This window comes from Cylas formicarius, unplaced genomic scaffold (assembly GCF_029955315.1).
Source record: "Cylas formicarius isolate icCylForm1 unplaced genomic scaffold, icCylForm1.1 PGA_scaffold_7__23_contigs__length_41026272, whole genome shotgun sequence".
In the NCBI taxonomy this organism is placed as follows: Eukaryota; Metazoa; Arthropoda; class Insecta; order Coleoptera; family Brentidae; genus Cylas; species Cylas formicarius.
The window spans coordinates 31,154,372-31,180,260 of NW_026844352.1; the positions used below are offsets into that span (position 1 = coordinate 31,154,372).

The 25,889-nt window shown below is 34.5% G+C and overlaps 5 protein-coding genes across 6 annotated transcripts; 2 read left to right on the forward strand and 3 right to left on the reverse strand.

Moving 5' to 3' along the window:
* Positions 1–304: 304 nt before the first annotated feature.
* On the forward strand, positions 305–8,996 carry LOC132705624 (cytochrome P450 4g15). Its single transcript, XM_060676322.1, has 9 exons — positions 305–374; positions 939–1,170; positions 2,187–2,325; positions 4,924–5,165; positions 5,232–5,462; positions 5,516–5,776; positions 5,834–6,070; positions 6,130–6,321; positions 8,654–8,996. The coding sequence occupies exons 2-9, from the start codon at positions 951–953 to the stop codon at positions 8,827–8,829; spliced, it is 1,698 nt and encodes a 565-aa protein (XP_060532305.1). The 5' UTR covers positions 305–374; positions 939–950; the 3' UTR covers positions 8,830–8,996.
* Positions 8,997–9,000: 4 nt separating this feature from the next.
* LOC132705625 (uncharacterized) lies at positions 9,001–15,805 on the reverse strand. The gene is made up of 8 exons (XM_060676323.1): positions 15,530–15,805; positions 15,247–15,470; positions 15,009–15,197; positions 13,195–13,422; positions 12,575–12,752; positions 12,030–12,265; positions 9,168–9,361; positions 9,001–9,105 (listed from the first exon to the last, which is right to left on the reverse strand). The coding sequence occupies exons 1-8, from the start codon at positions 15,679–15,681 to the stop codon at positions 9,031–9,033; spliced, it is 1,476 nt and encodes a 491-aa protein (XP_060532306.1). The 5' UTR covers positions 15,682–15,805; the 3' UTR covers positions 9,001–9,030.
* An 819-nt stretch (positions 15,806–16,624) lies between these two features.
* On the forward strand, positions 16,625–17,895 carry LOC132704909 (TIP41-like protein). Of its 2 annotated transcripts, none has more exons than XM_060675230.1 (5): positions 16,625–16,757; positions 16,849–17,030; positions 17,084–17,263; positions 17,310–17,529; positions 17,584–17,895. In XM_060675230.1, the coding sequence occupies exons 2-5, from the start codon at positions 16,855–16,857 to the stop codon at positions 17,839–17,841; spliced, it is 834 nt and encodes a 277-aa protein (XP_060531213.1). In that variant the 5' UTR covers positions 16,625–16,757; positions 16,849–16,854; the 3' UTR covers positions 17,842–17,895. The 2 variants fall into 2 exon arrangements, with proteins under 2 accessions (XP_060531213.1, XP_060531212.1); XM_060675229.1 differs by having other exon boundaries at positions 16,714–16,746.
* A 913-nt stretch (positions 17,896–18,808) lies between these two features.
* LOC132705441 (uncharacterized) lies at positions 18,809–21,673 on the reverse strand. The gene is made up of 3 exons (XM_060676028.1): positions 21,346–21,673; positions 21,000–21,290; positions 18,809–20,862 (listed from the first exon to the last, which is right to left on the reverse strand). Exons 1-3 carry the CDS (start codon positions 21,637–21,639, stop codon positions 19,165–19,167), a joined length of 2,283 nt encoding a protein of 760 aa, XP_060532011.1. The 5' UTR covers positions 21,640–21,673; the 3' UTR covers positions 18,809–19,164.
* Positions 21,674–23,880: 2,207 nt separating this feature from the next.
* LOC132704903 (RNA-binding protein 42) lies at positions 23,881–25,428 on the reverse strand. The gene is made up of 4 exons (XM_060675218.1): positions 25,163–25,428; positions 24,749–25,104; positions 24,253–24,579; positions 23,881–24,160 (listed from the first exon to the last, which is right to left on the reverse strand). Exons 1-4 carry the CDS (start codon positions 25,204–25,206, stop codon positions 24,030–24,032), a joined length of 858 nt encoding a protein of 285 aa, XP_060531201.1. The 5' UTR covers positions 25,207–25,428; the 3' UTR covers positions 23,881–24,029.
* Positions 25,429–25,889: the final 461 nt, after the last annotated feature.

A 25,889-nucleotide genomic window follows, 5' to 3' on the forward strand; every position in this document is an offset into this window, starting at 1 on the left:
CAGTTAATAAAATGATTATATAAAATAGAGCCTATTTCCAAATCCGAAACATTATGTAATTCCTTGTTAGATCCGAGGAGACGAAAACAAAAAAACAATCGATGGAACTGCGTCAACAGTTTTCTAAAAGTTTTCCTTGCTTGAACCAGAACCGTTGTTATCAGAACGTCAAAACACACCTGCTCAATATTCATAGATCGAAACCCTAGAAATTGACCTTTTTCCATTGTGTTTTATTAATGAGGACACGCTGTATACTGACGAGCATTAGCGAGCAAGTTTGACGTAGCGGAGGAATATAAAATCAAAGCCTGGCAAATATTCTGTCACACGGCGGCAGACGATCTTTTAGTACTAAGGTTGTGGAAGAAAAGGTAGTGTTTATTTTTTTTGTGAAATTAAGTTTGGCAGTGATAGTGCGTTTTGTTTTGCAAAGAAAAGCTAAAAATTTAATGTGACTGAGTTGCATTTAGCGTAAAAATAATTTTGGTAAAATCTGCAAAACGAAAAAAAATGCTTTCAATAAGTTCGTTAAATTTTTTTAAATGCTATAATAAAAATTAAGATTGGCTTTTTTTAATAAGTTTGATTTCTTACTTGCCGATAGCGCCTTAATTTTTTATTTATTTAAGTATATTACATTTTTATTTTATTATTATTGCATATCGTTTAATTTTTTTATTAATTATAACGTCACTTAAAGAAAGCTAACATTTGGAAAATGTTTTTTTTATGATTTTATTCTATTCCTCGATTAATAAGTAAATTGCACTGAAGAAACCTAAATTTTATGATAAAATGAATTTTTGTACCAGCTCCGTAATTTTGAAATTAGGAAACAACGTGGTTTATTCTGATAAAAAAGAATGACTGTCAGTGTAAATAACAAAATTATTAATTAAGTTCAAATAAAATTTTTCGTCCCATACATTTACCAGGTCTCATTCAAAATGTCGACGGCCGCAACAGCCAGCCCTGACTTGGCTAGCCCGGCTGGGGTAGTTTCAGCCACCAGCGTATTTTATTTTCTTCTGATTCCCGCCATAGCCCTATACTACATTTACTGGACAATATCAAGAAGGCACATGGTGGAGCTAGCGAACAAAATTCCAGGTCCAGCGGGATTGCCTATCATCGGAAATGCTCTCGAGTTTGTAGGGTCGCCCCATGGTAAGAAAAATTACTAATTTTCAAATCGATCCTTATAAAATTTTGTGCTCTACTTCGTTATAACTCAAAAATCTTCCCAACTTACGCTTTTGTGAAATGCAGCAACATTTCAATATTACATTTTTTATTTCTTCTCAAAGACCCAAAAAAGTAAACAAAAAGTAATTTACTTTATGCTCAGCATAAAAATTAATCAGCCCACTAACACAATTCAAAGAATAATATCTGGGAATATACCGGTAGGAATGAAGGCAAACCACATTGCCATAATAGATGTTATCAGATGTAAATGAAGCAATTTTGCGAAATACTACGAAAATGCGAGATAACCATGAACCAAATGACAAAACATATATACGGTAAAATTGTTCGATCTAAAAAAAGATATAGTGCTTATTTTATGAAGTAGTTTATAACTTCATAACATAACAAGTTGGGGAATATCGAATCGAATCGGTCTGCTCAAATGGCCCTTGTTTTTAACAATCTTATAAACACAATCGCATAAAGCGGCCATAGGGCAAACCAAATCATTTCGTTCGGTCTTTTGCAAAACTAAATTTCTTTTTTAATAAGTGCGTAAATTAAAATTTTGCACTTGCGAGAGAAAAACTAAGCCAAAGTCCTAGCCAACACGTTTGCCTTAAACCTCAGTTCCGAAATTACAAAATGGATTTGAAAGTATCGATTCCCGCACTTGGTATAATATAAAATTTAACACAAAAAAATACACTTGCATCACTGTCAAACAAGAATATTGTCACAATACTGCAATAAAAAAGTTGACGTACGTACGTGACAATCCACTTCGATAATCTTTGTAACATTTCACTATTGTTTATTTGATTGTCCCGTGTACCGTTCGCAGACATATTTGCATGTCCATTATTTGTAAATTATTTGGAAGAAAATTTACACAATGGCTGATAAATTATGAAGGCGCTCCTCAGAAACAATACATTTTTGAATTTTCCAATGTATTGCGCATTTTATAACAACACTTCTTCTTTAAATAGATATCTTTAAGAAGGTGTATCAAAAATCTTATGAATACGGCAGAACCATCAAACTGTGGATTGGACCCAGGCTTCTCATTTTCTTGACCGATCCGGATGACGTCGAAATAATCCTGAGCAGTCACGTGCACATTGACAAGTGAGTTGAAAATATCGGTGTCACTAGGCTTTATATACTTTAAGTGAAGCAGTTTTTCAAAAAGTCTTCAAATAAAGTCCTAGTGAACAGTGAACTCAAACCCAACTTCGAGAGGAGGTATTGGGATCTCGGAAACCGAAAGAGGGAGGCAAAGTTGCCTATTTCGGTGCTTAATTTGAAACCGTTTCAGAATTGGGAAAATTCTAATTAGTGTCAGAGATATCCGGGAAAAACCGAAAATCAACAATTTCGTTTAAATTTTTTCTTGGCCTTAATTACAAAAAAAAATTGAAAACAAATTAACTTTTCCTATTTCAAACTGTTTCTCTCCTATAAGTTGGCATTATTAAGTTTTAAGTACGACTTTTTTTTTTAAATACAGACCTGCGTTTTTTATTTAATATTTTGAATAACCGTCATTCTGAAAAAACACATGTATCACACTTAAAGATTTACTAAAGAATAACGAACCAAAATTGACAACAAAGCCTTGACGTATTTGTTAAATATTATAGTTTTAATTACATTTTATTTTGGTAACTATTACAGTAACAAAAAAAAAACGTTTTTAAAATAAATATAATTTTTTTTATTGCAGTACATCAACAAAGAAACAACTGAGAACAGAATTATTAAATTCATATTGAAGACAAAAAAATAAAAAAATAAAGTAGGGAATAATACAGCTTAGAATCATGTAAGATCTTCTAATTGCTTCAATGCATTTTGCGATAAGCCTTAGCAACTTTAATATTGGACGTTGAATGGACCGAGCAGGAATAGCTTCTCTAAGTTAAGCCGTAGTTCATTTATGTCGCTCGGGTTCTCACGATATAAACATTTTTTTAAATATCCCCATTATTTGGAAATAATATATTTACCGTCCATTGCGAGGAGGTCTTGTTGCCACCATAATGATTGCACAATATTTAACGGTTCGTTATCAAACTGATGGAAAATATTATTTAATATCACGGGTCGATATCTTTCGGACGTTAAGACACCTTTCTATATTATTTGACCCATAATTTTATTATTCCACAAGCAAGCCTACCCAAACATTAAAGGAACCCTGCCCCAGTGCTCTCACTTCTTGATATTGTCACGGATTCTCTGTGGACCAGTAATGCTCATTATGCCTAGTAAATAAACCGTAATTTGTAAAACTACATTCATCGGGCCAAATTATTTTCTGTATAAAGTCACCATCTGCAGGTCTAAGTTTCTGACTTATGGAAAATTTGTATGGAGGATAGTGGTTTGAATGTAATGTCCCTCGTTCTCGAAATTTGCAGTTCATTTTCAAAATGTCTTATTAATCCTCGAGGTGTATTATTTACCTAAGGTATTAACCAAAATTTAAAAAAAAACAATTAGATATCTAAAATCTTATTATTTCATCTTATTATTTCATTTCTGCCCAATTGCTACAAATTTCTATCCAATTTAGCAAACATATTTGGATGCGGTTGCACTCGCTGGGGATATTGATTTATGTAGGTACAGTAGCAATTCTGGAATTTCTGAGTGAATTGAATTCGAAAACTACAAAGTCCATAATTACACACAACGGTAAAAACTGACACTTTAATAATAAACAACGTTTGTCTAGACTTTTCTTACATAAATGCTTTTGTTTCATAGCCACCTTTTCTTTCTAAATTTGGCTTTATTGTCAATTTGCAATTGCCAACTTGTAGGGCAGAAAAACATGTAATGAGAAAGTGCCATTTGTTTTCAAAAATTTCTTTAATCAATGCCAGGAAAAAATTCAAAATAAATCGCTGATTTTCGGTTTTTCCGGATATCTCCGGATCTAATTGGAATTTACTCGATTTTGAAACGGTTTTAAATTATACCTCCTCGAATTTAGCACACCCTGTATATATATATATATATATATATATATATATATATATATATATATATATATATATATATATATATATATATATATATATATATATATATATATATGGAGAAAAATTGTAGTTATTAAGCTAATATCTCATTTCTTGGATTGAACGGTAACTCAAGGAATATTTTTTACGAGAAACCAACAAACACTGAATGAAACTCCAAAGGTACTAGTAGATTTATACGAAATTCCTTAGCTTTTTCACTTGTTTGATATAAACATAACTCCTAAATTGGTTCATTTTCGAAATACGGGGTATTAAAGTTATAATAAAAAATCATTGTTTAGTGTTTTGATTTATACGCAAACATACTAAAGGGTTTCCACCGAATATTTTTGAAAAATAAAAATGCTTTTTTCTGGCCTTTTTCGGATAAACAAATAAAAACGTGAAAATCTAATATTGGTGTTTTATATATAAATGGTTTTGGTTTGGTTTTTGACTAATTTTTGTTAAGGCAATGTTAATTTTTGCTTATAAACGTCATTCCGCAAAATTTAAATTTAATGCAAGAAAATTATTGGTAAGCATTATAAAAAATGTTTGGCCTCCTTTTGCTAAAACATGGATTCCCGTTAGCTGAGTTTTACATTAAAAACCTGATAGACTCTGTTTTCCAATGGGCCCAGTTCGGGGGCAGAAAAAAATTCGTCAAAAACATGGAACAAATATTCCTCAGATCGCCTGAATACCGATTCTTCAAACCGTGGTTGGGAGATGGCCTATTGATCTCGACCGGTCAAAAATGGCGGGCACATCGAAAACTCATCGCGCCCACTTTCCATCTAAACGTTCTAAAATCATTTATCGACCTCTTCAACAAGAACAGCAGGGAAACGGTTAGGAAATTAGAGAAAGAAATCGGCAAGGAATTTGACTGCCACGATTACATGTCGGAAGCGACAGTCGAAATCTTACTAGGTATATGCAAAAGTTCATCCAGACGACCTGAATAATCGTTCTAAATATAGCACGTTTTATATCTAGAAACCGCTATGGGTGTAAGCAAGAAAACACAAGACCAAAGCGGGTACGATTACGCGATGGCGGTGATGAAGCTCTGCGACATTCTCCATTTACGCCACACAAAGTTCTGGTTTAGACCCGACATCATCTTCAACCTGACCAAATACGGAAAATACCAGGAAAAACTAATCGGAGTCATTCACAGTTTAACCCGGAAAGTTATTCAGAAGAAGAAAGCCGATTTTGAAAAGGGTAATCGAATCCGTATTTAAAATATCCCAAATCAGCTATTGCGAATGTTTTAGGTCTACGCGGATCAAGCGCCGAAGTGCCCGAGGAATTGAAAACCAAAAACTACGACAGGAACGTTTCTCTCAAAACGGCTACCGTTGAAGGCACTTCGTACGGCCAGTCGGTCGGTCTTAAAGATGATCTAGACGTAGATGACGACGTAGGCGAGAAAAAGAGAATGGCTTTCCTCGACCTCATGATCGAAGCGTCCCAAAACGGAGTCGTGATCAACGACGAGGAAATCAAAGAACAAGTGGACACCATCATGTTTGAAGGCGGGTAACACCACGTGACGGTGAACTAAGATTTAATCCATCTAAAATTGCTTATAGGTCACGACACAACCGCCGCAGGATCGAGCTTTTTCCTTTGCCAAATGGCTGCGCATCCGGATATCCAAGAAAAAGTGATTCAGGAAATCGACGAAATTTTCCAGGGATCAGACAGACCCGCGACCTTCGCCGATACGTTGGAAATGAAATATTTGGAACGTTGCTTGTTGGAAACTCTCAGATTATTCCCGCCAGTGCCTATCATCGCTCGACAATTACAGCAAGATGTTAAACTAGGTTCGTGTCGCGAGGAAGAAGGTAACTCTAACGAATGTTATCAATGTTGTTTACTGCAGCTTCCAATCCGAATTTGGTTCTGCCGTCTGGCGCTACGATTGTGGTGGGGACCTTCAAAATACACAGACTTGAAGAAATCTACGGACCCAATTCGGAGAAGTTCGATCCAGACAACTTCCTCCCAGAACGTACCGCGAACAGGCACTATTACGGCTTTATTCCATTCAGCGCTGGCCCGCGCAGCTGCGTAGGTTCGTATTTAGCCAGACATTTGTTCTTTTTTCGCGGAAATGTTCACACAAATTTGTTGACGATTTTTTTACTATATTTGGGCACTTATAAATCTTAACTAAGTTACGAGATATTCAGAAATACCAAAAAACCTCGAAAAACTACTACTACAAAACTACTGTTTTGGTGATGCGATAAACGTCACTTGATTTGGAAAACCAATGGGACTCCGCGGTCAACTAGATGCTCCGGACGTTTTCGATCTCTATGTCACGAGTCTAGCTGGGAATACAAAGGCTGTACCAAATTAAGTCGGCTATGATCTTTTTTGTCTCTATAAAAAAAATAATTTTTAAATTCGGTGAGAATTTATGCATTTCTTTTTCATTCTTCACATTCTATATACTTTGAACTTGTATATTATATGCAATGATTATTATGCCCATCCACGTTTTTTCTCTAATTTTTTGAACTAAGAATACCTTTTATGATATAAAAATTATATAATATTGAAATTATATTTATTATTGAATTTTAAAAAAGACATAAAAGTAAGAACACGTCTGTTTAATAGCCTCTTTTTAAAATTTATAGTAACTAAATTTATTCTTTAAGGTTTGACCACACAAAACTTTTCAGAGTTTTGCAATTTTCTGTTATTATCTGGTCCAAATTTGATAAAGTTCATTCAATCGAGAGGGGCCTATTCTTCAACGATATATATGAGTATGAGTCTGTGATGCACCGTTTCGAACTTATTAGCAATCATCTTCAGAATTCGGGTTATGTTTAAACCATCATTGTTGGGTTCCTTATTAATTTTTTTAACTTTTTCCAAATATTATTTTTACGAAAATAATGCTTTAGCGAATGATCAAATTTAAAATATTTTCTTAAAATTCGCGGTGTTGCCACGTTTCCCAAAATGATACTTTTCTCAATTTTCTTAAATGAGACACCCTATATATTATTTGATTTTCGAATACCCACTTCAATAGCAATTTCAATTATATAATATAGTACGGGTTTCTGACCCACCGTTTTGGCTTAATTGGCAATGATTTCCCAATAATACATAAATTCTTTTATATTCATAATTTAAGAATCTTGTAAATAAGGTCCTCAAATGGAAAAAACTTTTAAAAAATTGTCATATTCTAAATAATATAGATATGTCTTTAAAAAATAGATAGAAACCTGCCTGCTGAAAGACACAAACACAAAATTGATGATAGTTTAAACATAAACAATTGATAGTAGTTTAAACATAACCCGAATTCTGAAGATTGCTAATAAGTTCGAAACGGTGCATCACAGTCCCATACTCATATATATCGTTGAATTTGTCTTTGAAAGGACTATCCAAAAATGCAATAAAATGTAGGGCGTTCTATTTAAAAAAATGTAACTTTGTTTTACCCCCCTGTATATAAAAAACTGACGATTAGGAAAATAAAAAAAATAAGGGAAACAACTTATATAAAAAGTGACGATTAGGAAAATAAAAAAAATGAAGGAAACAACTTTTGTATTTAATTTTTTTTGTAACCCCGTGAGTTTGGAGATAAGATAAACAGGCCACCCTGTACGTCTGCCTTTTTGACCAAATTTTCATTTAAATTTAAGTGAAAACTCGTGCCAATTAATTTTAAATTTGAAACCGTCACTTTTTCATTTTTGTATGAACTTTAGTCGATTTATTCTTATTCTGGAACCAGTTCGAATCAATTGAAACTACCTCATTTTTCCCATTCTTTTTCATTTTTTTAAAAGTACACAGATCAAACGGAGAAATTAAAGATCTTAAAAAATTAATTAAATTAACAGCTGAGAGAAAATGTAAAAAAATAGCAATAATCATGTATCTTCGAAAATACCTACTATACGTTAACAACATTTGAGACTCCCTCTACACGTGGACACACAGGATGTCTCAGGCACTATTTTTATAATTTACCCAAAACACCCGATCGCTCCGGATAATAGTTGTTAATTACTTAAATAATAGTATGTTTTGCAACAACTTGGATGGCACGTGACGCATAGACCCTCAGAATTGACAAACGTAAAAATTCTATCCGAGACTTAGATCAACCGAAAACATTAGATTGCTCCTAAACCCATGAATAAATTACCGCAACGAAGTGTCTGTCGACCGTGGATAACGAAGCTAAGGCTGACGCTTTTCATGGATATTTCATCATTTTAGAGTAGGGAGTAGAAAAAGTATATCTGTCTGCCTAACTCAACTAAATGTTAACCACATCGCGTTAAATATTAATATTATATTTTTCATCGACTAATTATACATACCGGTGAAAATTATATAACGATTAATATTTCACATTTTAGGGCGTAAATATGCAATGCTGAAACTGAAGATTTTACTGTCCACTATTTTACGTAACTTCAGCATTAAGTCCAGGCTGAAGGAAGACGACTACAAGCTGCAAGGAGATATCATTTTGAAAAGGGAAGATGGATTCAAAATATCGTTGGAACCTAGAAAACCCACCGTCAAAGCTTAAACTTGATTCTACGAGTGTTGTGTTGTATATTTATAGTAGCATAGGTGTAATGTAAAAAATTAAAAATACGCAAAACTATAGTGCATCCTGAGAAATCGATATTATGTGGCCTATTCGGGTACCCAATTTCATATAATTGAACGAATAAAGTTCTCATTAAGGAAAAAGCGTATTTTATTTTAATGTGAAAATATTGAAGTATCATGGGGCATACAAATATTGCGTGGTTCCGATCAATGATTCATTTTGTGGTTCCTCGTTTTCTTTCTCGCCAATCTGGAAACAACAAGCAAATCACTTGAACTATAACGTTACGCAATCTCGAATATCAACTCAACTAGCTCTGTATGAGAAACATATTCAACAGAAGATTTTTTCTGCTGGAAGATTGACCCATTCAATAGCGGGTCGGATAGTTTAACATCCCAGAATGGTTTTCTGGAATCTTTCCAATCAATCAATTTGGCAGAGTGCGAGAAACATCTGCCGCTTCTAATCACCAGATTCACATATGCGGGCATCAAATTTAAACCTACAAAATATTGCGTTGGACTATTTTGACTCTTAGGCACTGCGTAGAAACTTATGGCAGAGCGAACGGATATCGAATACAAGAATTTCTAACCCAAAGCCCAACAATCGTCCAAAATTTCCCCAAAAATAAGGTCTCTAACCGCCTTAAGTGAGTGGCGATTTTTAAGTTACTTATTGGACGTTTTAAATCTAAAACTGATATACCGAATTAATCTGGTCGAATTAGACATTAAAATTGTAAACAAACATGGATTTTGGTTCAATTCAAGATTCAAACAACCATGACCATTAGTACCATTAGTACACGCTGGTAAACACAGCAACTCTTCTATAGTCACATGTAACACTACAACCTTTTTCGGAAATCGAATCACCTCTTTCAAGACTAGCATTGACCAAAGTTTTCATTTTACGACTAACCGCAACATTTTCACCTTCAGTCAAAGTTTATTGTAAATAAAGCAACATTTTATTTTATTATTATTTAATTTTCAAGCAGATATATGAGCGTTGCGCAGTGGCCTATAGGGTAGGCAGAAATTCATCAAAGTCGTGCGGGTATAGGGAATCTCTTTAGAGAACCTACTCCCAGAAAGATATAGTTCAAACAAATAAAAAAGCAAATTTGCAATGTCTGATCATTTATTGCATACGTGCGGATAAATATTTCATCTTTTAATTTCTAATTTTTTTTGATAGAACTTACCCTTTTCAAGAATAATTCAAAAACCGAAGATTTCGACTTTTGATCTTGGAAAACTTTGTTAGCACAAATGAGATTGATGAGGGCATTTGACGCTTTAGCTCTATGGTGTGACCAATATCTCCACAAAATCCGGCTCAGTCGGAATTTTTATTTAAAATGTATATTTTGACCAAACCAAATTCATACTGCTATATAAATAAGGCATTTTTACTTTTTTAACAAGGCAACTATAAGGTTTTTCGGAAAGTCATTTCGTTTTTTCCCGTCAGAGGACTTAATTACGTTTTTCGAAACCAACTTCACACTTAAGCCGCATAACCATTATATGTCTTGAGAGCTGATATTGCAAGGCTTGTGTGTGAAAAAGTTCTATTAATTCTATGCAGTAGTTTTTGGTTGGTGCCCTTTTAAATATGGAGAGCAATAAGCAGCATTTTCGTCATATTTTACTTTTTTACTTCAGACAAGGTAAAAATGCTGTCCAAGCGAGAAAAAAATTGACGGATGCGTATGGAGAAGGCGTGTTAACAGTACGCCAGTGCCAGAACTGGTTTGCAAAATTTCGATCCGGCAATTTTGATGTCGAAGATGCACCACGGTCTGGAAGGCCGGTCGAAGCTGACAAAGATGCGATAAAGGCATTAGTTGATGCAAATCGGCGACTAACCACACGAGAGATCGGTGAGAGATTAAATTTGTCGAATTCGACTGTTTATGGCCATTTGAAAGGCATGGGCTTAACCTCGAAGCTCGATGTGTGGGTGCCCCATGTCCTTACGGAGCGTTGACGTGTGTGATTCGCTCCTCAAACGTCAAGAAATTGATCCATTTTTTAAGCGGATTATTACTGGGGACGAAAAATGGGTTGTATACAACAATGTTAAACGTAAGAGGTCATGGAGCAGAAAAGATGAACCGGCTCAAAGCGTGTCAAAAGCCAACATTCACCAAAAAAAGGTGATGCTCTCCGTTTGGTGGGATGTCAAAGGAATCGTTTTTTTTTTTAGCTTTTTGCCGGACAATACAACGATTAATTCAGAAGTCTATTGTCATCAACTGGACAAATTGAATGATTCACTTAAAGAGAAGAGGCCCGAATTAATCAACAGGAAGGGTGTAGTGTTCCACCAGGATAATGCGAGACCTCACACAAGTTTGGTCATTCGCCAAAAACTTTTACAGCTTGAATGGGACGTACTGCAACATCCACCATATTCTCCAGATCTGGCGCCTTCCGACTACTATTTGTTCCGGTCCCTGCAAAATTTTTTGGATGGCAAAACCTTTACCTCAAATGAAGATGTCAAAAACCACCTGAACCAGTTTTTTGCCAGCAAGGACCAAAACTTTTATGAGAGGGGAATTATGTTACTGCCAGAAAGATGGCAAAAGGTGTTGGACCAGAATGGCCAATATATAATTTAATAAAATATTTATTCATTATACGAAAACTGTCTTTCATGTTCCCAAAAAAAAACGAAATGACTTTACGAACAACCCATACAATCATTTAATGTCCTCTTGATTTGTAGTAGTTCTTTTATTAAATTTTTGCAAAACAGCAGAACTGCCAGTGTGAAGTGTACAAGCATCCGATCGCTCCCAAATCTGTGATTGTAAACTCCTGAAGTGACTCGCGATAGTGAGTGTATTTTAGAATAGGTTGTAGAAAATATTATTCTAAGCGCGTTAGTTTGGTTTAGGATTATATAAGTTTGTTATTAATTTTGGCAGATAACGTATTCGTCATCTTTGGTAATTTTGACTTTATTTTTTTATTAGAGCATTTTTTTTGAATGTTACGATAAGCCATTACATTTCAAATTTAATACTTGTTTTTAGACATCTTTGATAAACAGACTCTGAAATTCTGAACACTTTCATAACGGGTTGCAGATTTCTAGCCAACCTATTTGAATGTTTCCTTTTATAATGTGATTAGCTAGGAATTTCTACCTACCTGCAGATAAAGCAACGAAAATCCTGATCTCATCCGCTGTTGCCATATCCCCCGACTCATGGAAAATTTGTAACGAATCCATTAGTAAAGGCGTTGCTTCACGCGGATCGCCATTTTTTAGGTAAAACTCTCCTAAATGTCTATAAGCTTGGGCCAGATACAACTTTAGGTTATGTTTTTCTGCAACTTCCTTCAGAACTGATAAATTTTCTAATGCCAGTTTTATGTTGTCACTCCTGCCACGACCCCACGAAAATAAGGTTTAATTTAAACTCTACCATTTCAAAGAGTTACTTAAAAGATATGGTAGCGTTCATGTCACGAGTCACAGAGACAATTGCGGATTGAAGGAAGTCAACTTGAAATCAATAAAATTGAATATAAAACAAAAGAATATGTTGAGGGTGCACCGACTATGTCGAGTTTTGACTCGATCGGTTAAAGTTGGGACAATTTCAAAAAACCAGTGGAACAATTCAAGATCCACTGGTGACATTAAGACACCAATATGTCCAACATTGCTTTTGTAAAAGAAGGAAACTTACATTAGATACGCCTTGGACAATTCCACTCTTACTTGACACATGCCTTTCTGCGATCCTAACCTTGATTGAATGTGGTACGCTTTCTTGAAAGAAGAAATTGCCGATTTCGTGTCCAAAATATCCAATTCGCATTGTCCTTTCAGCAAAAGAGCGTCGGTTTCGCCGTCGTAGTAACAGGCTAAAATGGCGCGTCATTGCTAAGCAGAACAGAAATTAAAAAACAGTGGGAATACGTCATTTCGAACTGTCCGACCAAACAACAGCAATGGAAAAACATTGTTAGTTCGTTGTCTTGGTAGAAATAGTGGACTTTCACTCATGCTTTTGTTGCTTTTTCACCAAAAAAGATCCTTGGAATCATACTGCTCAATACAATAAGTGAAGTTTTTCAATAAGTGTTGCTTGTTTGTTTTTGCCAAAAGAGCTACTATTGAACCAAAAAAGTGAACAACGGCTTGATCTGAAGTTGAGTATCTTAATATTTGCAAATACGGAAAATCGTTCTTTTTTTGTCAATAAGTCAATGTGGTAATGAAAATCAATTTTTGTAATTAAGATTACAATGATGCCAATATTTTTGGCCAAGTGGTTGTCGCGATTTTTTGTGATATTAAGCATACCTTCATTGGCTCTTTTCCTTGCCAAACTGGCGAACTCAATGGCTTGCCTTGCATGGGTTTTCGACCACTGATGGGCTTGCTTTATTAAACATATGTGTAACAAATAATTGCAGCTCATAAATATTGGTTCATTTATGTCCCGAAAAATTTTCGAAGCATTCCAAGTTTTTCCAGATGAAATTTCACACGTTCTCTCCAATTGCTCTTCTGCATTTTCGTAATCTCGCGCTTAAAAGTTCAAAAAACCTCAAATATGTTACCAGATTTACAGCAATAAGATTTTTAAAAATTTCGCTCAACAGAATATTATTCTTTTCACAAAAAATTTGATACTGCGTCTGTAATGCATTTTATTTCATCCTCAGCAACCCATTTCGTTTTTTTTTAAGTTGAATATTTACTTGTTGCACAATACACTAATATGTATGTCAAGTTTAGAATGAATATGTCACCTGTCATTAATGACAAATTTTCAATTTATAAGACTGGATAGTCAATACATGAAATTTTTTTAGTTTATTTCCACGCTTATTCAATTTTAAACTCTCAATTAAACCTGCTCAAAAATCACATGGTATTTAAAATACCAAAAATTACATATCTCCCAGTACAAAAGAAGTAATAGTACATTATTATGCAACAAGTGCGGTAATAGTAGATTATGCAACAAGTGGGGTAATAGTACATTATGCAACCAGTGCGGTAAACGGCATTTGACTCACGAGTTTATTTGACACGAGCGGAGCGCAGCGGAGCGAGTGTTTAATAAACGAGTGACATAAAAAGTTTACCGAATGTGTTGCATAGTATTTTTCTACGACCGTTAGTTTTTGGGTACATTTTCGCAAAACAACACGAATTCATTCACTGACATGACCGTCAGAATTGCCAAACGTCAAAATTGAAAGCGTGGGAAATATCTCCGAAAACATCCGATTGCTCCCAAACCCGTGCGGCAAAATCCGGGAATTGTCCGAAGTGGCTCGGATCCGTGGGAAACGAAACTGACGTGGTAAAGTGACGCTTCCGCACGCTAGATCGGTGTGTAATTGGCATTTTACAGACGGGAGTAGAAAAATAGCATTTGACTCACGAGTGACTTAAAAAGTTTACCGAACGTGTTGCACAGTATACTTTTTCTACGACCGTTAGTTTTTAGGTACATTTTGGAAAAGCAACACGAATACATTAACTGACATGACCGTCAGAATTGACAAACGTCAAAATTCAAAGCGTGGAAAATATGTCCGAAAACATCCGACTGTTCCCAAACCCGCGCGGTAAAATCCCGGAAATATCCGAAGTGGTTCGGATTCGTGGAAAACAAAACTGACGTAGTAAAGTGCCGCTTCCCGCACGCTAGATCGGTGTGTAATTAGGTATTTTACAGACGGGAGTAGAAAAACGGCATTTGACGCACAAGTTTATTTGACATAAGCGGAACGGAACGGAGCGAGTGTTTTAGTTTAGTTTTTGGGAACATTTTCGCAAAACGACACGAATGCATTCACTGACACGATCGTCAGATTTAACAAACGTCAACATTCAAAACGTGGGAAATATCTCCGAAAACATCCAGTTGCTCCCAAATCCGTGTGGTAAAATCTCGGAAATGTCCGAAGTGGCTCGGATCCGTGGGAAACGAAACTGACGCTTCAAAGTGACGTTTCCCGCACGCTAGATTGGTGTGTAGTTAGGTATTTTACAAACAGGAGTAGAAAAATGTATTTAGTACAACTTCCATTGCTTTGACGGTATACTAGGTGAAACAAGATTCTACTTTCCTATCATGCTTTGTTCTTAGGGTTAATTACCTTTTTCTATCAACATTTTGGAGTAAGCATATCTTGACATAGCTTCGAGCTTCATCAAATTCCCGTAATGCGTGCAGTTTGAAATACATTGCAGAAATAACTGCTCGGCAATCCACCACCACTCGTCTCCATCAAACGCAAAGCCTACGGCCACTTGTAGTAAGGTATCCGTCTCTTCCAGAAAGTTTCCTACAACAGCAAACGTTCTTAAGAGGAATTCCCTTACGTCAAAGGCTACCTCGACGGTGATGTTCTTCGGATTTCTTAAGCCCATCAATAAGTTTCACAAGTTCGGCAACGCTGTCGCGTAAAACAGGGAAGGTCCAAGCAAGGCTTTGAGGGCCCGCTTCCTTCCGCGAAACTTCTTGTAGACCGAAAAGTTGTTTTAAGTACATTTCCGTCAGCACGTAATTGTTCTGCTGCAGTTCCAAAATTAATGCTTCATGGTAAGGCAGTCGGTGCCTGTGTAAAACTCAAAAAAGAAAAGCTAGAACTGATTGTCACGTTAACCCTATAATTACTTCCGAATGTCGTTTAAGTCGTAACTTGGCAAATTTGATCTCATTTTTGCTACATCTACCGAAATTTCAAGTCTACGTCGCTTCTCTCGCCTAACGAAATTGTCTTCTTCATAATTGTTGCCTATTTTGAGACCTTTTTTCATCATCATCATATCGTTTGACAAAGATTAATAGACATTTAATAATGACAGAAGTTCGAATTTTGTCTGAGATAAAAATGCGACTTTTGGCAATATGTGTCGTTCGATATTCAGGGTGTTATTGTTATTAGTTAGATTTCATACATCCAATTATGAAAAAAAAATCAATCTTATTTTTTTGACTACTGACACCGCAAAGGATTCCCGAATAATTAAAAATAATTGGTGTATTTTGCAGTTGTTTTTTTTTAGCTCTTGGATGACCGGTGATGGCGGGTTGTCTTGACTCTGTGGAATGTTTGATACGTCTAGTGCCATTTTGATTAAAAGTGGGAACGTGTTGATTGGTATTCAATTCAATGATGCGTTTCACAAAAACTGTTGGGCATTACTACCAGGATCATTCGCCCATTGCCGACTTCCGTGGAGTTGTGTTGATTGGTATATTTTATTTCTTCTTCTTTTAAGTGTCATTCAACATTTACAGTGGGTCTGCATAGCATAGGTATAACAAAAAGATTGGTTAGGACAAAGAACTACAGTATTGAACAATACTTCCTCCAAATACGTTAGATAGAACATAGAACTCTGGCAGGTATATGAGTGGGTTTGCTATTCTTAGTATACGAGTTGAAGCGGGAAATAGTAGGGCACGTATACTTGGTTTTATGACCGACTATAGTTTATGTTTTTTGGGTGCTGCTGTTTTCAGTGGTGCTGCGGAAGTCATAGAACACATTTTGTTAAAATTTGGGAATTACCTAAACTATCTATTATTATGGTTTAGTGTTTTAAATTTCGGTTTTGGTTGCGATTTAAAATGTTAACATCTAAAATTCAAAATGCTGCGGAAATATATTTTGGGTGGTGTATTGTTATGTAAGCTACCGTTTACTTTTCAATTTGCTACTAAAATTTCTACCATGTCGTTGCAGAGCATTATATAGCCCAGTGGTAGCCACTCTATCTAGTTTAGAGTCTTTAGCCAACTTATTTAAACATAATCTATGGCAAAGACGAAGAATTCTTTTTTGTACTACCACAGTAGTGGTCTGTGTCATGACGGAAACCAAGCAGGTAGTATTTAGGTTAGTTGAAAAAATCTGTAAGTTGTTTGTGTTTGGTTTATGGAGCGCTAAGTAGGGTTACAAACCTTCATTGTAAACAAGAGCACTTTAGATCACAATGTCCGTTCACAATCAGACAGGTGAAGTAGATGTCCATAGATTACCCACTGATTCAGAAGAATTTGAACTAAATAATTGGAGTTTTAAATACACAAAGTCGCATATTTTACATTCAGTTTGTACAACGCCGGAAAAGTGTAGCTCAAAATCTGAAGAACAATGTCTTTTGTGTTTGTATGTCGGGATCTCGTTTAGAATAAATATGTAACTTTACAGATATATTTTAGATATACAAATAGGCTTGAACTGCCCCACTTACCAGAGATGGTTTTCCCAAAAAATGTTCTAAGGATTATACACCCAAATGGCGGGGAAATACAATTTAATGCTTTTGATGCTTTAAAGAAAGTATGTAATGGCAAGTTACCTATACAAGTGGCATGTTCTGAAGCATGGAAAGAGTCCAGGTTTGTATTCATTTGTTTTTCTTTTGTGACTCATTCATTATTTCAGATCTTTGGAAAATTTAGGACAGAAGATCAAACCTTTTGATTGGACATTCAGCACAGACTACAGTGGCACACTCTCTGACCAAGCAGTTATAACTCCAACAGAAGAAAGAATTGATATGGAAATGTTGAAACAGAAAGAAAAAATACTCTTTTATCATGACATGATGCTATATGAAGATGAACTGCATGATAATGGCATTTCTTCATGTACAATAAAAATAGTAAGTTACTGTAATTCGCAAATCCTTACAACATAAAAAGAAACAATATTTTAGAGAGTAATGCCCAGTTCATTTTTTGTGCTGCAGAGGTTTTTCCTCAGAGTGGATGGTGTAATGGTCAGAGTAAATGATACAAGAGTGTTTCATGACTTTTCAAAGGATTATGTGCTTCGAGAATACACAAATAAGGAATGTGGAGTAAAAGATCTGAAGCTTCCCTTGACTGCCTTTGGTGATCCAAATGTACTTTCACCACATATGCCATTAAGAACTACAATTATAGAAAAAATTGTGTTTCCTACAGTTAAATGATATTGTAACATTTAGGAAAGTCAAATGCTATAAATATACTTTATATATACTTTATGTCTTAATAAATTCAATAAGTAAATGTAAACATGAACATTATTATTTTCAATTTTTCTTAAATGTTACTTTTGGTGTTGTATTAAAAAGTGATCCTTTATTGACTTGATGATATAAAGTTATTTTTTTTGTTAATAGGACACCAAAAGTCAAATTTAAGAAAAATTGTTTAATAATACTCATCTGAAGGATTGTTTTTAACGGCAAAACTTTATGCCGACTAAAGAGAGCCAAAAATTAGATGTGATGATGCCATTTGTGACCAACAAGTTTGACCTAATCAAATTTGAAAGGAAAATGCTGTTGGGACCACTTTAAAGTTCTAAGTACCATTTCACTATTTATGGAAGTTTATTTCCCTATTTCTGAAACTTTATAGTTACCATATCAAAAACGCATCTGTAACAATTTTGATGAAACTTTGCTGAGTTTTTGTTGTAAGGTGCTGATTCAAATCTAGCTTAAGTTTGTATTGCTATTATTTATAGGATAAAAAAGCATTTGGCCATATATACAGACCCTGTAAAATTCAATTTTTGCCTTTTAAGCTTGATAGTGACTAAACTAGTGACAACAGAAAAGTCAACCTGGGAAGAAAAAAGTTCCTTTTGCTGCAAACGGCATTGATATTTTCATAGAGAATGCATCTACATTTCTCCCATTAAAAGGCATTTTGCGCGAATTTTTTGCTAACCAGCGATTTGAACACACTTAACTCCATAAAAAAATTTTTTTAGTTGCATCACAAGTTCCTGTATTAGAGGCATAGGAAGTGCCTCTATATTTCTAGTAACTATATAATAACATCATACAAATTTTATTAAATTTGATATATGGAATTTATTTTAAATGTAATTTTGCTTTTGTTCCAGTTAACTGTTTCAATTCAATCCATTAAATAGATACAAAAAAATTTGTTTTAGATTTTTATTAGCTTCCTGTAACATCAAAAGACTGAAATTAAGTAAATATATATTATAATAAATTGTGATATTTTTCTGCCAGGTTCAGTTCATGTGCTATTATATTTGTTAATTAACAAAATGAGAAGCTGATACAATGAAATATTTGCAAAAATCTATTTAATGCCTACAAGACCATTTTCGTCATACAAAAACTTAAAAAACAACATTGAACGACAAATAAATTCAGATTAGGATTTTTGAAATAAGTTGACTAAACTGCTACAAGGACTTTCAGTCAACTAGATAAATAACCAGATTTTTATTTCACCTTGGTGTGTCAGTTTCTTATAAATTGCCATTTAATTTAAACATCTCTGCTATCTGGTTGTTCATTCTGAGGTTTAGGGGTAATAGTGTCAGTGACCTCAAAATCAATAAGTTTGTCTTCATTACCTTGGCCATCACTAAATTTGATGCGTTTTGGACTTGAATCCAGTTTTTCTTCATCAGATGTCTCAAACTTCCTTTTATCATCTCCATTTGGATCATTATTGAGGTTTCTTTGTGCCCCTTCATTAGCAATGCTGGAATCAATTTGTTGTTCTAGGGTACCATCTACTATGGTCCTGACAACATTGTCTCCTGGATTTTTCACTTCATCACTGGTTTTCTTATGAATTTCTTTTCCTTTATTAACAGCTGAACTTAACTCTTGACAACTCTGTATTCTGTCAGCCTCTATATCTTCCATAACAGAATTAGTTGATAGATATTGGTTCTTGTCCGCTACAGGGTTGCAATTGGTGTTAGAACAGATTACTTCTTCATTTATTGACTCTTTATCAGATTCTGATTCTGTGTTTTTATGGCTGTTTATTGCACATAAATAGTCATCACTGACTTCGTTCTGCTTATTAGTGGCCAAACTCCTTTCAGATCTATTTTCTAGATTTTGTTTATCTATCTCTTCTTCATTTTCTTTATCTTTATCTATATCTTCCATAACAGATTTAGTTGATAGAAATTGGTTCTTGTCCGCTACAGGTTTGCAATTGGTGTTAACACAGATTACTTCTTCAATTATTGACCCTTTATCAGATTCTGATTCTGTGTTTTTATGGCTGTTTATTGCACATAAATAGTCATCACTGACTTCGTTCTGCTTATTAGTGGCCAAACTCCTTTCAGATCTATTTTCTAGATTTTGTTTATCTATCTCTTCTTCATTTTCTTTACTTTCTACTACTTCATTATCACCATGAATCACTATCGCTTGTTTTTCTTCGTTACCACCCTTGGTGGTTGTTTTTAAATCTGCTTTGAAGCTATCAAAAATATTGTCAATGTTCTTTTTAATATCCTCTACATAAGAACACATTTCAGTACTTTCATCGCTATCAAACTCCTTACTCTTTGCATATTCATAATTGAAGCCTGATTTTTTTAAAGATGGCTTTAAGGGGGTAGAATCTCCCTTTTCTTCAAGATCTCTTTTTGGTTCGTAGTTCCTATATTCAATTTCAATGTTCCTCTCATCTGCAAATGTGACACTTTTTCGTTTTTTCCCGTACCAAGTCTCCTTATCTAGCATCATTTTGCGACTTGCTTTTGTTGGAGTTTTAAGTACATCTAAAGATGTTTTCAAATCAAGATTATTGGAATTCATGCGAGCTACCCTTACGATCAGATTTTTGTCACTGGAGATTAATTTTTTGTCAATTTTAGGTGGTAACCTTCTATGTACAGATATATTTTTGGACTTAGGCTTAATTTTAATTTTGAAAAAGTTATGGTTGGTTAAGGATGAATGCAGATTTTTTGATTTACTTGTTCTTGTATCATCCCTTGACTCCATGCTATACACCTTCACAAATGCAACTTGTTTTAGAAGCTTTATGTCATCAAGATTGGCACAGTTATATTTGCTGTCTTTTACAGGAGTCAAGTGTTTAAGAGCAGTGTCTAGGTTGTTTATGCATTTAAATGTATTGCCATCATGGTGCTTTTTCTTGATTGAAGCAATTTTAGATCTAACTGATTCTGATTTTTGAGACAACAGAACCTGAAAAAACAAAAATTCAGAATTGAAAAAACAAAAGAAAGGTAGGGGGAAAAAAATTACCATCGCCCATCCCATAACACCATATTAATAAATATTAAACCATAGATTGCATATAATTAGTACTAAAGCAAACTTACATATTTTTTAACCAAATTATCTCTTATACTATCCAGAAGATGTAAGCATTTAATGCAGTTTAAGCAAATTAGACTGCCCTTTCCTCTTTTAAGACCTGTTATATTTTCCAGAATATCATCCAATTCTTGCCAGTCTCTTGGGACGACCAGATGATTACTACAACTGCATAAACAACACTCAGCGGCGGCGACGGACAATTTCTTATTAAACTTCTCTTTCAAAATTTTTACAGTTAACAAATTTTGCAAACACAGTGGGCACACTTTGAGAGAAGAATGCACGTTTTGAAACTAAAATTACAAATGATTAAACACTATAAAACAACAACCAATAATGATAACTAACTTCTTCAAGATTTATTTTTTCTGACAAAACTGAACTTATTATCGAAGTAATATCTTGTGCTTGAGAAGGAACAACCACTTTTGTTTTTGCTGTACACAAAATGCAGACATCCTGTTGAAGTTCCATTTTCTGATGCACTGAACATATGTTTAACACTAATTTGCGATTATCGAGCCCATTCAACCCGATAATCAAAAATTCTGATGAAAATGCACAATCTATGCAATCTACCCGCCGAAAACGTTTAACAGCTTCGCCATTTCTAGATGTCTCTATTCTGTGAGTTTGCACCATAGAAAAAGTACTTCGGCTGTACAAATCAGGAACGGCCAAGCAAATGCTGCAAGTGGGACCGTAATTTATTTCTGTTAGTTTGTTTGCGTTTCATAACCTATTTTTATATTTTAAAACGACAATTAAAGTATATCCGATTGAAGTTTTGCTGGATTTTAATGAAAATTCTAAGTATGGGAATCCCAGTACTTGTTGGAGATAATTAGGAAAAAGTTGTGTTCTTTACATGTCCTTTAGAAACTTGCAAAATTTTCAAAGCCTGCTGAGATATTTGACAATATGGATTTTTTTCTGACTTTATTTCAAGAGATAATAAACCACTTTCTTAATAGCACATTTAAGGCACTAACTACATTATGGTTTTTTTAGATTTTATATCCGACGTTTTGTTTTCAAGAACCCGTCATCAACTTTATTTTTTATATGGCACGGAAAAAAAGTACATTCTGTATCTGATTCCATTTTTTATTATAACTTCAAGGCTGTGTTAGTTTATTTTTCTACTTCTGTCTGTAAGATACCTATTGCCCGTGGATCTGAGCCACTTCGGACATTTCAGGGATATTACCGCACGAGTTTGTGAGCAATCTGATGTCATCGGGGATTTTACTGCACAACTTGGATTTTGATGTTTGTAAATGCTATCTGTCATGTCAGTGAATTTTATTCGTGTTGCTTTGCAAAATTGTACCCAAAAACTAACGGTCGTAGAAAAAGTACCCTATGCAACACGTTTGGTAAACTTTTTAAGTCACTCGTTTATTAAACACTCGCTTCCCTGCGCTTACGCTCATGCCAAATAAACTCGTGACTCAAATGCCGTTTACCACACGTGCTGCATAATATACTAAATTTTCTACTCCCGTCTGTAAAATGCCCAATTACCCACCGATCTAGCGTGCGGGAAGCCGCCACTTTACCACGTCAGTTTCGTTTCCCGTGAATCCGAGTCACTTTGGATATTTCAGAGATTTTACCACACGGATTTGGGAGCAATAGGTTGTTTTCGGATATATTTTCCACGCTTTGAATTTTGACGTTTGTCAGTTCTGACGGTCATGTCAAAAACTAACGGTCGTGGAGAAAGTATAGTATGCAACACGTTTGGTAAACTTTTTAACTCACTCGTTTATTAAAAACTCGTGAGGCATTTGACGTTTACTGCATAGTATACTATTGACATGCTAACGGGCTACAGTTTGTGCCATAAAAATACTGTAAATGCAGCATAGGTAATGAAGGCAGAGCTAAGTCTATTTTTTTAGAGCTGGCGGGAAATTTTAAAAAATAATATTCTCACGAAAGTATAGTCACTAATGCTATTTTCAACCGCCGCAATGCGCATTACTCGGCACAACAAAAGAAAATAGCATAGGTCAATAACTGTTGGAACCAGTGGATTGGTCAGCGCAATTCCCGGACTTACCTCTTCTGGACTTCATATGGAGTTTTGTTAAAAAGCGAGTTTACCAATATAATATATAATAATAAGACCATACTTATGTTTAGAAAATAAGGGAAACATGTTCGACACCAGCTTAGAGTTAAATAAAAAAAATGCGTCAATTTCTTTGTTTACCTTGTTTAATTTTTTTTTTCATTATTCATCTACATAAAAATATGCCTTTGAAAATAGAAAAATTGCAATTTTCTACTTAACTAAAAGAATATGGCATGTAATACATTCTTGAATTTGTAATAAAAAATATAATTAGATACCAGGTGTACTTTTTTTAGGGCTATATAAAAAAAAAGTTGATTGATTCCTTGAAAATGAAATGTCGGATATAAAATCTAAATACCATCATGTAGTACCTTAAAAGTGCCAATGCCAAAATTATGTTTTTTGATATATCACCAAATAGTTAGAAAAAAATAAAATCGAATTGTCAAATTCACGTTTTTCCCAAATATCTCTTCATGCTATGAAAATTTTTCAAATTTCTAAACAGCATTGTAAGTAAACTTCAAAGAACACACCTTTTTCTTTTTACTTTTGGCCCAGAAGGTACATAGTTAATACATTAATTAATCCCACTCCCAGTTCTTTTAAATAGGTTACTTTAAGTGGAGCTTCAGCTTTCTTTAAGCCTTGGGTCTCCTCTATAGTTTAGTTAAATGGGTTAATACCATAGATCTTAGCCCTCCCTTGTGACAAAATGCAATAACTAGAAATTAGTGTTGATCGTAATCCCTAGTAATAAAATAACCAAAGGAGAGGAGCAACAATGATTTACTCAATCATTTTTGTGAAAAATAGTATTTGACACAAATTAAAAGACTATTTAATAATATATTATTACAACAGTATGACATGACATTCATTAAATAAGACCCACAAAATTTTCGAATATTTTGTATAAAAGCAAATTTAAATTTTCAAGAATGGTTTATCTTCCACCTGATGTCAGTACATTAACAAGGGCTGCTTTCTCTTTTTCTTTCTTTTTAACAATATCAATACATCTATTTCTCCAAGTACTTTTTCTCAGTTTAATTGGACGACTACCCACATAACGACCTGCAACAATATTTTTATATCAGGAAAACCTAAACACGTAAGTTTTTTGCAAAAAACTCATGACAACAAAAAATATTATAAGCAAGTCTCACCATTCATTTCCTTCATTGCTTTTGTAAAATCTGCTGGGTCTTTGAAACTAATAAATCCATAACCTTTGGTTTTATTTGTTCTTTTGTCCCGAATCACCTTTGCTCTTTGAAAAGATGGATACTTATTAAACGTTCTAGTAAGAAGTTCATCAGTCACATCATTTCCCAGATCACCACAAAATATTCTAAAATCATCATCGGGCCAATCAGCTAGAGAATGATCCTCCCAGGTTTGACCTCCAGCTGTCCTCATCAGCTTACGATTTTTGGTACCTCTTCTTTTGTAATCTTCAGGACCAAATGATTGAAGTGCACTACTTGCTTTGCCTGAATATAAAATATATTATAAAATAAGCAAAAATATAGGACAAGAAAATATAAAAATTATTAAACTTAGTTTATTTAAGAATTTAATACTTAGGATCAGTTGCTTACAAGAATTACTAGCACTAAGGCGCACATTACGACAATTTAATCAAAATTATGATTATAGTACCTTGTGAAATAGCAAGTTCAGCACTAACTTTTTCATTTTTCAACTTTTTCAATTTCTTTTCAACTTCAGACTGTAAAGCCATAAAATCGACTGAACTCTGTGAAGTTTGAGTGGTTGTTGCTGAAGCAGGGCTGATTTTAGGAGCTGTATATAATGTTGGTTTTGCGGAAACAACAGCAGGTTGTGCTGTAATCACTGGTTGTTGTGTGTAAACGTCGTATCGCTTACCAATCTTACTTACTTGATGGGGAATTAATATTGGAGGTTGCGGGGGTGGTGGGATGTTACCAAAACCTGCAAGATAAGTAGACCCGTAGGTTGGTATCATTTGCTGACCCGCAATTTCTGCTTCAAATCTAAAAAGAATATACGTAAATATTCGGTGGGAAGACATGTGGCATGGATTCAGCTTACCGGGACATTTCATCTTCCATTTGTCTAAACTTGCTTTTATCCATGTCGAAAATAAAAGCAGAAAAATCCAAATTTATCAAAAATATTGAAAAGCACAAGTTTTTACTCCCGCAATATCAGAAAACTTTGCTTGCTCTCAAACAAAAGTTATACAAACATTTGTCATTGTCATTCAACACCATGGATCATTCGAATTAAAAGTAAAGTTGTATCAATCGCGGTTGATTCGATTATTCATTCAATCACTTCATAGGATCGAACGACCGAATCCTGCTTATTCGTACCGATTCGATCACCTTTTTCGCTCTCGTTGCCGTCCTGACTGACCAGTCTTAGGTGAGACGGCGGTCGATTACAGGATGACCGATCGACCGACCGTACCAACACAAATCGAATTCGCCTTGCGGAATACGGTTCATTTGAATGGTTTAAGATTGAAATGCATAACAGAAACAGATCATAGCAAAGGAGTGGGAGTATTGTTATAATAATTGTATAGTATTGAGTTGAGGATATCGATTGGTAGAATTGGTAATGTGTGAATTGAATATTGAATGAAATATCTATTTCCCACGCAAATATTTCATTTAAACAAATTAATGTATTACTCGTAAAATAGAACACAGCTAACTATGATTCTAACTAAAACAAAAAATATAGACATAGCATCAATTCAAAATTCAAATGAATCTGAATCGGTTTTTCGGAGTATTCGGATTCAGTAACT

What these genes read in the sequence shown, in the direction of transcription:
- LOC132705624 (XM_060676322.1), top strand. Translation starts at nt 951, where the DNA reads ATGTCGACGGCCGCAACAGCCAGCCCTGACTTGGCTAGCCCGGCTGGG. An exon ending in GTTTGTAGGGTCGCCCCATG is followed by an intron (nt 1,171 to 2,186) that starts GTAAGAAAAATT and finishes TTCTTTAAATAG; the next exon opens with ATATCTTTAAGAAGGTGTAT. An exon ending in GAAAGCCGATTTTGAAAAGG is followed by an intron (nt 5,463 to 5,515) that starts GTAATCGAATCC and finishes CGAATGTTTTAG; the next exon opens with GTCTACGCGGATCAAGCGCC.
- LOC132704909 (XM_060675229.1), top strand. An exon ending in GAACAATGTCTTTTGTGTTT is followed by an intron (nt 17,031 to 17,083) that starts GTATGTCGGGAT and finishes GATATATTTTAG; the next exon opens with ATATACAAATAGGCTTGAAC. An exon ending in CTTCATGTACAATAAAAATA is followed by an intron (nt 17,530 to 17,583) that starts GTAAGTTACTGT and finishes ACAATATTTTAG; the next exon opens with AGAGTAATGCCCAGTTCATT.
- LOC132705441 (XM_060676028.1), bottom strand. Translation starts at nt 21,639, where the DNA reads ATGGTGCAAACTCACAGAATAGAGACATCTAGAAATGGCGAAGCTGTT. An exon ending in AAAAAATAAATCTTGAAGAA is followed by an intron (nt 21,291 to 21,345) that starts GTTAGTTATCAT and finishes TTGTAATTTTAG; the next exon opens with TTTCAAAACGTGCATTCTTC. An exon ending in ATAATTTGGTTAAAAAATAT is followed by an intron (nt 20,863 to 20,999) that starts GTAAGTTTGCTT and finishes TTGTTTTTTCAG; the next exon opens with GTTCTGTTGTCTCAAAAATC.
- LOC132705625 (XM_060676323.1), bottom strand. Translation starts at nt 15,681, where the DNA reads ATGATGATGATGAAAAAAGGTCTCAAAATAGGCAACAATTATGAAGAA. An exon ending in GACTTAAACGACATTCGGAA is followed by an intron (nt 15,471 to 15,529) that starts GTAATTATAGGG and finishes AGTTTTACACAG; the next exon opens with GCACCGACTGCCTTACCATG. An exon ending in CGAAGAACATCACCGTCGAG is followed by an intron (nt 15,198 to 15,246) that starts GTAGCCTTTGAC and finishes TTGCTGTTGTAG; the next exon opens with GAAACTTTCTGGAAGAGACG.
- LOC132704903 (XM_060675218.1), bottom strand. Translation starts at nt 25,206, where the DNA reads ATGGATAAAAGCAAGTTTAGACAAATGGAAGATGAAATGTCCCG. An exon ending in ATGGAAGATGAAATGTCCCG is followed by an intron (nt 25,105 to 25,162) that starts GTAAGCTGAATC and finishes TATTCTTTTTAG; the next exon opens with ATTTGAAGCAGAAATTGCGG. An exon ending in AGCAATGAAGGAAATGAATG is followed by an intron (nt 24,161 to 24,252) that starts GTGAGACTTGCT and finishes ATATTGTTGCAG; the next exon opens with GTCGTTATGTGGGTAGTCGT.